The 13,818-nt window shown below is 44.9% G+C and overlaps 1 protein-coding gene across 1 annotated transcript in view; it reads right to left on the bottom strand.

Moving 5' to 3' along the window:
• The window catches only part of TBATA (thymus, brain and testes associated), a 136,027-nt gene that overhangs the window by 63,677 nt on the left and 58,532 nt on the right, over positions 1-13,818 (bottom strand). Inside the window, exon 5 of the mRNA XM_029609296.1 lies at positions 11,094-11,185. Within this exon, the coding sequence (XP_029465156.1) occupies positions 11,094-11,185 (92 nt within the window). The remainder of the gene's footprint in view (positions 1-11,093; positions 11,186-13,818) is intronic.

Below are 13,818 nucleotides of genomic sequence, written 5' to 3'. Positions count from 1 at the left end.
ATTTTTGATCTTTGATCTAATTTTATTTCTGATACATCTTGATATGACACTTAAGTTGTTTCTTCATTGTTTTTAATAATAAAGTGGGAAAACATTATATAAGATTAGTAATAGTAGAGCTATAGCCATGATGAAATCTTCTCATTAATTAATTTGAATTTCAGCTTTTTTCCTATATTAGGTACCCGAAGCCATAAGAAACACATATCACAATTAAGCCTTGATGAATGAAAAATTGATACACCTTGCTGTAAGATTGACTACGACATCATTAAATTTTATTAATCTTGCTGCATCAGTCAGCACAAAGAGCAGAACTAGCTGCAGTCATTCTAGCTTTGCAATGTTTTATGAATGCTGATTTAAACATTATTTCTGATAGCCAGTATGTTTGTAATGTTGCTTCTTCTCTTCCTGGAGCACATGTAACCCCTTCATTAGACGAGAATCTGCTATCCCTATATATACTCGCATTTACTCTGGGCTACTCCCCAGAAGGGGGAAGCTACTAAACATGTCATTAATCACTGTATTAAAACATTCTCTATAATGGGATTACCCTCTGTTCTGAAAACTGATAATGGCCCTGCTTACAGCAGCCATTCCTTTGCTGAATTTTGCCAACAATGGAACATTAAACACATATTTGGCATACCCTACAATTCCACAGGGCAAGCAATTGTGGAAAGAGCCAATCACACCCTCCAAACAGCTCTGGATAAACACAAACAAACAGCAGGAAATGCCATTGGACTTCCCCCTAAACAGGACTGGCTGAACAAAGTATTGTTCACTTTAAATCATCTAAACATATCAAATTCAAATCAGACCACAGCCGTGGATAATCATTATGGGACTAGGGTCAGTCACCCACAACCGTCAGTTTTGTATAGAATGTTGCCTAACCCTGTCTGGCATGGCCCCGTTCCTTTGCTCACATGGGGACGCGGGCATGCTGCTGTGCTTACTCCCACAGGTTGGGATTATGAGCTTTGCTCCTGATAGCTGATAGAGCATGTCAGGGGTTAAATCTATCACCACTTCTAACTGTCCTTTTCTTGGGCCTACGCTTAGTGCAGCAGAAATGTCATATTCCAACCGCAGTAAACAACCTCCACTGCTACTAGCTAACAGGAAATCTGGCTGAACGTAGGCAGGTTTCCTGCACCAAAAATACATATATCTAGTGCAAGCTTTTAGCTGCCCCCGAAACAGCTCTTGGCCTACTTGCTCTTAAGTGGTTTTCACACTTAGATAGTTCAGCACAATTGCCTCACAACCAGCTGGTGACCTCCCCCCTCCTTGCTTGAAATACTCTGCCCACCCGCACCTACTCGGAAAGAAGGCACAGAAATTTATGGTAGAAAACGCTGTAGCAGCAAAACTTGTGACGTATGTATCCTATGCTATGCTATGGAATTATGTACAATAAAAGGAGAGGCTTCCCAGAAGCCGGGAAGACGCTTCACCATGAATACTGTCTGAGGTGTCTTCATTGCTGCTAAATCTTGCTGCTACAGAACACGCTGGATAAGAGACCAAAGCAGAACACCCAGAAAACAGACCTTACTCCTGGGGGAATTCTGCGCTACTGCGGAACACAGAATTAGCGCAGAATTTTGCGAAGATGAAGGTCCAGCATGCCATTCGCAGCAAAAAGGGAAGGCCCCCATATGCTGTGCTCCGTTCGCGATGAAGATGAAGGCCTGGCACACCGTTTGCGCCGTATTGCCAATATTCAAAATGGCGCCGGCGCTACCTTTGCCCTTTTGCCATTTTGAATATTGGCAATACGGCGCGAGTGCAGGAGGTCACTCCCGGACCCCCGCTGGACTTTTGGCAAGTCTTGTGGGGGTCAGGAGGCCCCCCCAAGCTGGACAAAAGTCCCTGTGGGTCCAGCGGGGGTCCGGGAGCGATCTCCTGCACTCGTGACGTCGGGTGACAGGAACCAAAATGGCGCCGGCGCTACCTTTGCCCTGTCAGATGGTAAGGGCCTCCGGTGCCATTTCTATTAACGCAGCCGTGGCCCGAGAGCGGGAGATCGCGGGAGATCGCGCCGGGACCCCCCCACTGGACCCCAGGTAAGTTAAAACATTTGGGGGGGGGTTTGGGAGGGTGGGGGATTTGTTTTAAAGGGTCGGGGTGGGTTTTAGGGTTGTTTTGGTGTGCCGGTTTTCCCGCCTTCCCCCCTCCCCCGATTTACGATTTTTTGATGATAAATCGGGGGAATTGTTATTGTATCGCGGCTCTAACGATTTTTGTCGATTTAAAATATATCTGACGATTGTTTTAAATCATCAAAAAATGATTCACATCCCTACTATTTACTCCTCTCTGTTTCTTATCTTTTAACCAGCTACCAAGGCACAATAGGACATCATCTCCTACTTCATGATATTTGTTCACCAACAAGCAAGGCAAGAAGCTTGAGTTTTCAGGCACGAACCACTTAGGATGACATCATTGGACAGATGTCACAGCTTAAGTCACTGTCTCAGACACTTATAATAAACCACGTGAAACTTCCCTCTGAATGCAGACAGGTCAAAGAGAAGAGAAAGATTTGACTTGGTGACCTGCTGGCAACAGTTGCATGAAGGAAAAAGCATGGGCCATCTCAGTGGTAACATGAAAAAGAAAAGAAAAAACTAAGAAAGTGCCAAAAACCTATTGAGGGAAAAACTAGGTTTGTGATGGCTGACATCAAAAGAAAAAATAGAAAACATCCTCCAACAATTTTGCAGGGCTGCAGTGGTGAAAATGCATCCAATGATTTTGATGGGCAAAAAACAACTGAGTCTTTGTGCTGCAGCTGCAGTGAAAGGCTTTCATGCCTTTCCAGAAGGCCCTGGAAGAGTCTATCCATTTGGCACTGAGCACAGTTACATGGCCATAAATATGAGTCAGGTGAACTGCTTGTCTTCAGAGAACTCAAAATATACTTTCTAAAAGGTAGAGGAGAAAGCAGGATATCAGAGAAATATACAATTGCCCAGCAAATTTCAATAAAGTACACATGGGAAGTGTTTTCAATAGAAAAACGAAGCTTAAGGATAAACGGCTATGATAGGAAGCTGAGAGAAAATGTGAGGAAATTCTACTTGAGAAGTGGCTTCCTGGACTACCCTACCAGCAGAGGTAGGATGAACCAAATCATTGCCAGAATTCAGCCATAGCAAATTAGTAAGAGGAAGGCATGGTGATGATTTCATGTCATAGAGAATAGGATCTGATTGGTTCATGCTGGGTATGTGATGTCACTTACAGAAATCAAGTATAAGTCATTTGAATTAAAAAAAAAACAAAAACAAAGATAAAAAAGATAATGAGGGCCAAGCCAGGCACATCACAAAGAAAAGAATACATTTATTTGCAGCAACATAACCCTACAAAATCCAATGTTTTAGTTCCCTAACTGTAATCTTCATCAGAAAAATTTCTGTGCAAAAATGTCTCACATTTATAGCTCTCAAACAGTGTTTACGTAGCATTCCTCCATTCTTCCCACAAAAATTCTGACAGGACTACTTCACCATATTAGAAATCAGTGTTGCCAAGCAGCCATAAATTTACAGTCAGAGGTCAATATTCAGAAAGTTGGCAAGTGGCAAATTCATTAAGATAAAATTATAGGGGTAACATTTCATGGATATTCAGCAAGACTGATCTGGATAAGTCTGCCACTGAATATACAAGGGTAAAGCATACAACTTTATCCAGATAAAGTTAAGGCAGTCATTTTTCAAACCAGACTGTTGCCGGAGGACACTCAATATGTGCACTCATTGGCTAAAGTTTAGCCTCCCCCCTGGAATGCCCCCAGTACTACTTTTAGTCCTGATAAATTCTGTGCACATAATTAGTTACCTGAACAAAATGTATGCGGTCAGCAGGGGGATATTTTCCAATCTCGGCTTTTGTCTGTGTTTTGAATCCCAACCTCTCAATAAAATAAAAAACCTAGCAAAAATTATGATGGTAAAACTAATTTCAGATCTGTAAAAATATAGGCCATGGTGTCCCTTTGGTCTTGTATGCTACATTCTGCTCACAGTAGAAAACATGGGTGTAAAACAGAAATGAAAACATAAATTGGCTGAGAGCAGAGCGACTTTATCGTATAATACTGCGCTTTGGTAGATGGAACATTTTCACATTAGGAAAAATGTGGGTCTGTAAAAAAAAGCCTGTTGGTAACTATCTGACAGATTGTCAATAAAAGAAATGTTTTCCTGAGTTGGCAGCCCTAATGAGGGCTGTCCCATATCGCTCCATGTCTGCAGTCGGAGGCTGGGCTAGTGCTGGTTGCCCTCTGACTGCATTCGTACATTTCAAGTTTCAGTTTTGGGACCACCTCTGATTAAAATGTGCCTTCGTGTTATTTTCCATTAAAAAAAAAAAAAAAAAGGACCCTCATAAAACATCCGTGGCAATTTTGCACACCAAAGTATGTAAGTGTGGAAGGTACATGCCCTAGTAAAAAGGAAAATGGAAATTTTCTCACAGCCGATGTAAGCAGGTAAAACATTTTTTTTTTAACTTGTGGAAATCATTTTCGGGCTGATACAATAAAGTGTGCGGGAAAACAGGTGCTCAGTGTTCAGCGCCCGCTTTCCTAACGCACACTCAGCCAACTCTCCTGGGTGCGCGATACTCCATTGAAATGAGGGGTCGTGCTAAGAAGGAGGCGCTAGGGACAATAGCGCGCCCCTAGCACCTCCTTAGCAGCGGAAGCCCAGGAGAGGTGGCTGTCAGCGGGTTTCGAAAACGGACACTCAATTTTACAAGCATCTGTTTTCCTAATCTGACCACGATATCGCCACAATATTAAGTCGGGGATAAACAAAAACGTATTTTCTGCTTTTCCGTATACTTTTTTGGGCTGCTCAGAAATTTCTGAGCGTAAAATGTGTGGACTGGATGCACATTTTGTTTTCTGTATCCTGGGCAAATAACTAATAGCTTCATCAACATGCATGTGCATGTGATGAGCACTATTAATTTCAGAGGAGTTTGCATGCACTAAACTCTTTATTGTATAAGGGGTAGTGGACGCGTATCCAATACGGGCATCCAACCAAAGGTAAAACAGTGCGCTTAGCTGAGTGCACTTTACTGTATCGGCCTGTTTGAAAATGTCTCTCATATTGAAAACAGGAGGAAGAACTTGGGGAATCAGAATGGTGTGTGTGCGTGTCACCAAGTGCTGCCTCTGACTCCACCCCTTCCCGCTTCACAAGTTCAGATGAACACCACGTGTGCCTCCTGTGCCTTCCTTTTATGGCCCTTCCTGAATATGTATTTGACTGATATTTTAGGGATGTGCAGATGGGAAAAATTTGTTTCCATTCTTATTCGTTTTGCCAGGACCCACATTTTTTCCCAGAAAACATTTGTTTTCTGGGAAAAAATCCTGATTTGTTTGATTCATTTTCCATTAAAGTCAATGGGGGAAGTATTTGCAGCCTATTTTTGGCTGCAGAATTGGGGTTTTCTTAAAAATTCTGATGAAACTTCTGGTGAGCAATCATCAGAATGAGAAAAGAGCTCCAAGGTACTTAGACTGTGGAAAAGTGGCCCCAAAGTGGCATGAATAGCCTAAGGCACTTTAAAGGGGCAAAGGGGTACCAGGAGTGGCAAGAGTGCTTTAACAGAGGTGCAAAGCAGCAGCGAGAGAGTGTCAAAAACACACCACAGCTTCAAAAGAGAGCACCGATAACAGTTGCATGAACCCTTGAAGGCAGCATGACAGGCAAAGTGGCAAGACAAGTGGCATTAACATCCTATAGCACAATGAAGGGGGAACACAGCAAGCAGAAAGACTAGCACCAACACACTGAGGAACCATGATAGTGGTAAGAACACCACAAGGAGTTGAGTGAGTCATCTGGTGTATGGCAGCAAGGCAGAGTGGCAGAACGTTGATAGGGGCAACACAGGCTGGCAGAGCAGAGGAAGTCAGGTCTCTGTGGTGTTGATAGGGGAAAGTCAAGTCTTCGAGGCTGAGCATGCGGCGCGACTGTCAACTGGGGCGTACTGTCTACCTGACCCGTCTTGAAACACGGACCAAGGAGTCTAACACGCGTGCTAGGACCTGAAACATGATGAACTCTGCCTGGGTGGGGTGGAGCGTTGCTGCTATGCACAGGGCCGGTGCAAGGGTATTAGGCACCCTAGGCAAACCTTACAGCCTGGTGCCCTACCCCCACCTCCCCATACACAATTTTAAATTATGCATTTAACACATATTTCTCAAGAATATACAATGAACTTTCAAGAATCAATGGCAATACCCCTCAATTTACAATACCAAAAAACTACTTCTTAGACATATGAGGGGAAACTGTAAAATACAGTGGTAAATTATTAATTAATTTTTTTAAATCCCGGGAATCGGTATCAGAGTATTCAGTGCGTCAATCTTCTGGACTCTTGCCCACAAAGGGCTACAACCCCTCTCATTTATTTGCACTTTTGTAACGTCATTTACTTCATCCCGTTCATTATTTTTAGCTTTATACCATAAGTGAAATCTACTCTTTTTCACCACCTATCAAAAACCAACTGATAGAAATACAGTACTGAATTATAAAAGTTGTCATCCATTAAATTTAAGGAATAGCATTCCTTTTGGCCAATTTTTACGCTTAAGAAAATTGTGCTTTACTGTAGCTGAGTATAAATTAAGAGCTAGAGAAATGGGTCAGAAATTTTTTGATAGAGGGTATCCAGAGAACCTAGTGAGAAAGGCAAGCAAGCGAGCTGGATGGAACCATAGAGAATTACTGCTAACATCGAAGCAGAAAGAGCAATCAAGCAGGCTAACATGTGTCTTGCCGTTCTCAACAGGAGTTAATGAAGTGGTTCAAAGCATCAGGAAACATTGGAATGTGCTGCAAGTTTACACAGTGTTTAATGAGCAACCTTTAATGGCATTTAAAAGAGGCACCAATATTAAAGATCGAGTTGTGCATTCATTCTTTAAGGAAAGAACAGAGAGATCTGGAGAGGAAGTGGGTCATTTTCCTTGTGAATCTTGCATTATGTGTCCACAAGCACATTCAAATAGTAACATCCCTTTATGTAAATTAAAAAAATATAAAACGATTGTGAAAATGGCCTGCATGTCAAAGAACATAGTTTACGCTATATAGTGTCCGTGTGGACTTTTGTACATAGGGAAGATGACGAGGCAATTAAAAACACGCCTGATCGAACACAAGAGCGCGCTCAAACGAAGGTTTAAGTCCCGCTATCACTCCTTGTGACCTTGGGCAAGTCACTTTACTCTACATTGCCTCAGGTACAAAAACTTAGATTGTAAGCCCTCTGGGGATAGAGAAATACCTACAGTACCTGAATGTAAACCGGTGTGATATCTCAATTGAGATGAATGTCGGTATATAAAAAAAATAAATAAATAAATAAATAAATAAATAAATAAGATAGACGCGCCATTGGTCCAACATTGCATGGAACAAGGTCACTCGTTTGAGAGTCTGTCTTGTACAGTTTTGGAAGTGGTTGAACAGGATGAACGAGGCGGGTAATATAAATTTGAGGCTTCTACAACACGAGCAGAGATGGATTTTTAAATTAGATACGGTCTCTCCCGCGGGCCTAAACAAAGGAGTAGACTGGTCCGTGTTTATATAGGTTCATGCTGATTGGCTGGTCTGACATCCTTGCCAAATGTTTAAGTCCCTGACTTCCGGTAAAGGTGAATAAAAGCATTCAGGTGCCATCTTTTACCTGTGTGAGTTGCTGGGTTAAGCTGGGATCAGCTATAACGTAAGTCTCGAGTGAGTGGCATGTTTAAAAAGATTTTCTTTAAAATTAATGAGGAAAGTTGATCAAGGTGCTTTTTATTGTAGGAACAACGTTAAGTCCCCTGAAGCAGGCATGAGTTTCATGCCGAAACATTGTCAATGTCGGGCAGGCAAGAATAAGAAACATCAACAGAGACAGCGACAGCAGTAAAAACAAAAATGAGATAAGTTGTTTCAAGATATGAAGTAGTAGAGATGAGATAAGTTGTTTTAGATTATTAGGACACACATTGAAAGGTATTTTAAAAAGGTAATCTTTAGAGTAGATTTCACTTATGGTATAAAGCTAAAAATAATGAACGGGATGAAGTAAATGACGTTACAAAAGTGCAAATAAATGAGAGGGGTTGTAGCCCTTTGTGGGCAAGAGTCCAGGAGATTGATGCACTGAATACTCTGATACCGATTCCTGGGATTTTAAAAAATTAATTAATAATTTACCACTGTATTTTACAGTTTCCCTCATATGTCTAAGAAGTAGTTTTTTAACACATATTTTACATGAAAAGTGATATTCTGAGGTAAAATTAATATATACGTTATTGTGATAATTTCATGCACTGTTGTGATGCCAACAAGAAAACTTTGCATCTTGGAATTCATATGGCATCATACCTATTGTGATATATTTCGGCATGGTCCTCCCGTATCAACACTCAAAAAATAACAACCCTACCTGTGAAAAAGAATACCACAAATATTACACCAGAATCTAAAATATCAATACACCTCCTATCAGGAAACAGAACAGGCCAAGCTACTACAGATCCCTACAGAGAAACCACATGCTAAAAGAATGCTTCATCTCAGTCTTTGCATGCAGAACACAAACCCTCACCAAATACAGAATAAAGCCACATAAAGTATAAAGAGAAATGTGCAGACAAAAACTGAACTGTAAAGTGCATCAAGCCAGACTCTATACAGTGCAACAATGGAAAAACAAAAATTTCACCATTCCTTGTGAAACAAATCAATAAAATCAAGATATAATCATAATCATAATTATAAAATCATACAAAAAAATAATTTCAAAACAGCTAGGGGCGGATTTTAAAAGCCCTGCTCGCGTAAATCCGCCCGGATTTACGCGAGCAGGGCCTTGCGCGCCGGCGCGCCTATTTTCCATAGGCCTGCCGGCGCGCGCAGAGCCCCGGGACTCGCGTAAGTCCCAGGGTTTTTTGTCGGGGGCGTGTCGGGGGGTGGGGCCGATCGAAGCGGCGTTTTGGGGGGCGTGACACAGCATTTCGGGGGCGGGCCCGGGGGCATGGCCGCACCCTCCGGAACCGCCCCCGGGTCGCGTCTCGGCGCGCTAGCGGCCCGCTGGCGCGCGGGGATTTACTTCTCCCTCCGGGAGGCGTAAATCCCCGGACAAAGGTAGGGGGGGGGGGGGTTAGATAGGGCCGGGGGGGGGGGGTTAGGTAGAGGAAGGGAGGGGAAGGTGAGGGGAGGGCGAAAGAGAGTTCCCTCAGAGGCCGCTCCGATTTCGGAGCGGCCTCGGAGAGAATGGAGGCAGGCTGCGCGGCTCGGCGCGCGCCGGCTGCCCAAAATCGGCAGCCTTGCGTGCGCCGATCCTGGATTTTAGCAGATACGCGCGGAGCTACTAAAATCCAGCGTACTTTTGTTTGCGCCTGGAGCGCGAACAAAAGTACGCGAACGCGCCGTTTTTTAAAATCTACCCCCTAATGAATAGAATATCCAATAATTAAAGACTCATGCAAATTTTGAAAGCTTTACCAAACACCAATAAAATATTTCAAACAGCAGACACATCACATACTACCCAATAATTAAAATGGTAGTCAATCAAGAAAAATGAACTTAAAAAGCAACCTTTACTTACCCTTTCCAGCAGTTCTCCCCTTCCTTTCCCTTGCAGGCCACACCAGAAGCAGCAGCAGTAGCTGCTGAAGCTGTCCTCATGGTCCTCTTCCTTAGGGACCACAACCAGTCTCTTTTGTCTCTCTCACACACACACCAGACACACCCTCAGGGCCAGTTTCTGTCTCTTGCACACCAATCATCTCCCCAACCAGTTTCTCTCTCTCACACACACACACACACACACACACACACACACACACACCAGTCATCTCCCTGATCAATCTTTCTCACACATATACACGTCACCTCTCTGGCCAGTCTCAATCACACAATGCTCTCGCTCTCTCTTACTTACACACAAGCTCTCAATCACACACATGCCCTCTCTCACAGCCACAAGCCAGCCAAAAACAAGCTCCATCTCTCTCTCGCACACACACATTGACACACACAAGCAACCTCCCTGACTCACATACATGAAGCACCTTCGCTGTCTCACACACAGAACCACCATTCCTTTCTCACATACACACCACATACGCACACACAGAAGCATCCTCCCTATCTCACATACATGAAGCACCTTCCCTGTCTCACACACAGAAGCACCATTCCTTTCTCACATACACACACATACACACACACACACACACAGAAGCACCATTCCTTTCTCACATACACACACATACACACACACAGATGCACCATTCCTTTCTCACATCTACACACATACACACACAGATGCACCATTCCTTTCTCACATACACATACACAGAAGCACCCTTCCGATCTGAAATACATATACACACAAAGGCCCCCAGCTGAACAGCTTGTCTCCGGCGGTGGCTGGCAGCAGCCATCTTCATTTCTTCGGCCTAGTCTCGGGCTGTGCTGGTCTTCATTTCTCCGGCGGTGCTGGTGGCGGCCATCTTCTTTTCTTCGGCCTAGTCTCGGGCTGCACCGCTCTTCATTTCTCCGGTGGCGCTGGCAGCGGCTATCTTCTTTTCTTCGGCCTAGTCTCGGGCTGCACCGATCTTATTTTCTTCGGCCCCGCCAGGCCTGCTATCCGTCAGCGGCTGGCAGCGGCCATCTTCATTTCTTCGGCCCCACCAGCCTGGTCTCTTCATTTCTTTGGCCCGGCGCCCTCAATGGCCTGGAGCAGAGGAGGCCACATGATTCGCTAGTCCAGCCCACGGGGGGGGAAGCCCAATCCCCCGATAGACCAATCCGCCCCTACTTTCTCAAACACCGCGGCGCAAACCAAAAGAATGGAATGTATGATATGTTGCATTTGTGGGGGATCGCAATACGTTTCGCGGACCCACGAATGCAACGAATAGGGCCCTATACGTTGCAGATTGCGCATTCGTTCAAAACGAATGCACATCCCTAATATTTGACACGCCCACAGCTCTGGTGCAGTAGCTGCAGCAGACTCACCTCCTTTTTCTCTGCTTCAACAGGAGTTGCAGCACACACTTTTAAAGCAAGTTCCCTCAGTTCCTCTCGCCAGGCTTCTGACAGTGAGCTTCCTAAAGAAGAGGCAAAAAAAGGATGAAACAACAACATAAAAAAAAACCAAAAAATTACATGACTGACAAAGCTTTTAAACTGCATTTCAGTATAACCCATTCCAAAGTTGGTTATATGAACATAAAGATTCCCCCGGTACTATAGTTGCCAAATCTGGGGACAAAAAAAAGTGATCCCCAACCCTAATTCATCCATTTATTTTTATTTATAGGGAGGTCCTTATTCAGCCACAGTCTGGATAGCAAAGTTAGCCGGATAAAATTATCTGGCTAACTTTGGAGTATATTCAATAGTGCATCCACACTATTGAATATAGCTGGCTATCTTAGACAGGTCTTTCACCAGACCAGTCGGCTAAGTTATCCAGCTAGCTATGAATATCAGAGGACAGAGACTACTGATTTAGAAGAAGTTTTGGTACCCAGTCTTGAAGTAACAAGGGTTTTTCCATTTTTACCTCAGGGCTGAAGAAGGAGATTGTTGCTGCCTGCTGCTTTAAAGGGGAAGGGGAGTCAGAGAGAGCATGTTTGTATATGTGTGGGAGAGTAAGAGAAAGCATGGGTGTATGTGTATAGTCGAGAGAGAGAGCATGTGTTTTTGTGTGTGGAAGAGAGAAAGAACACTTTTGTGTATGTGTATATGAGAGTGAGAGAGAGAATTTTTTGTATTTGTATGTAAGAATGAGAGACAGCCTGTGTGAATGTGTAAGGGTGTTATGTTTGGCAGTACTCAATAGGGATGTGAATCGTGTGCCCGATCGTTTTAACAATCGGGTTCGGCTGGGGGGGGGGGGGGGAAATCTGATCGTTAGAGATGTGAATTGGGATCGGTTCCGATTCCAATTCACATCACTAATTTATTTTAGTGAGGCCCGCGCCGATAAAAAACACCCCACCCCAACCCTTTAAAATTACCTCCTTAGCCTCCCCCACTCTCCCGATCCCCCCCTCCCAAAACTTTTTACACATACCTGGTGGTCCAGGGGGGCCGCGGGGAGCGATCTCCCGTTCCCAGGCCATCAGCTGTGCTAAAACAAATGGCACCGATGGCCCTTTGCCCTTACCATGTGACAGGGTATCCGTGCCATTGGCCGGCCCCTGTCACATGGTAGGAGCACTGGATGGCCGGCGCCATCTTTATGATGGTGGCAGCCATCTTTAAAGATGGTGCCGGTCATCCAGTGCTCCTACCATGTGACAGGGACCGGCCAATGGCACGGATACCCTGTCACATGGTAAGGGCAAAGGGCCATCGGCGCCATCTTTATGAGTGGCAGCCGATGGCCCGAGAGCAGGAGATCGCTTCCCGCGCCCCCCCCCCAGACCACCAGGTAATTTTAAAAGGTTTGGGGGGGGGGTCGGGAGGGTGGGGGAGGCTAAGGGGGTCAGTTTAAAGGGTCGGGTGGGTTTTTTTTTTATCGGGCCATCAGCGCCATTTATATTAGTGGCAGCCAAAATGGCGTCGATGGCCCGAGAGCGGGAGATCGCGCCGGGACCCCCCCCACACACTGGACCACCAGGTAATTTAACATTTTGGGGGGGTTCGGGAGGGTGGGGGAGGGTAAGGGATTGGTTTTAAAGGGTCGGGTGGGTTTTTTTTTTTATCGGGCCATCGGCACCATTTATATTAGTGGCAGCCAAAATGGCGCCGATGGCCCGAGAGCGGGAGATTGCGCCAGGCCCCCCCCCCCCCCACTGGACCACCAGGTAATTTAACATTTTGGGGGGGTTCGGGAGGGTAAGAGATTGGTTTTAAAGGGTTGGGGTGGGTTTAGGGGTTGTTTTGGTGTGCCGGTTTTTCCGCCCTCCCCCCAAATAATTCCCATGCCCGATTTAACGATTTTTGACGATAAATCGGGGGAATTTGTATTGTATCGCACACTCTAACGATTTTTGACGATTTAAAAATTATCTGACAATTTTTTTAAATCGTCAAAAAACGATTCACATCCCTAGTACTCAAGTCCCTCCCGCGAACCACCAAACTCACCATCTGGTCCGGGCCAACGCCTCCAACTCCCAATGCCACACAGCTCCCTCACCCATGCAGCTGGATCCATGCTTTTTTGAACCAGGACACTGTCAATGCACTCCGCGGCAGGACACCATCACCTCCCAGTCAAGCTCCCCAAGGCGCACGTGCTTGATGTCAAGATTCTTAAAGAGCCCATGACAGGAAATCCTCTGTGGCGCACAATGATGACCTCACAGACTCAAATTTATACAAGACCCTTCCTGACACTCCTCCAATGCCTCAGCAACAAGTCTCCATCTGTTTCAGTAGTGCGTGTTACTCCTCCATTCCTTGTTCCAGTTCCTGAGTTTCTTGTCTTCATTCTCCAATTTCTGCGATACTTCTCTTCAATTCCAGTTCCTGTTAGCTTCAGTTCTTCATCTTCAGCTTCAGTCTTCATTTCACTCAGTGCGCCTGTTCTTCTCCATGCCTTCCTGCCCTGCTTACCTGTCCATCTATTCCCTTCGGACAGATACTCGGTACTGAATACTGCCTGATTCCTGGACCTCCTTGACCATTGTCTGCCATGGACCTCTGTCTGCCTTCAGAAAAGCCTCTCTATGCCTACTCTGACCCAGCTGTCCCAACAGACCCTATCATCATCAGCAGAGGCCTCTAC

This window comes from Rhinatrema bivittatum, chromosome 7 (assembly GCF_901001135.1).
Source record: "Rhinatrema bivittatum chromosome 7, aRhiBiv1.1, whole genome shotgun sequence".
Taxonomy (NCBI): domain Eukaryota; kingdom Metazoa; phylum Chordata; class Amphibia; order Gymnophiona; family Rhinatrematidae; genus Rhinatrema; species Rhinatrema bivittatum.
The sequence above is the reverse complement of the archived record's forward strand: the minus strand, read 5'-3'. Positions and strand labels throughout refer to the sequence as shown.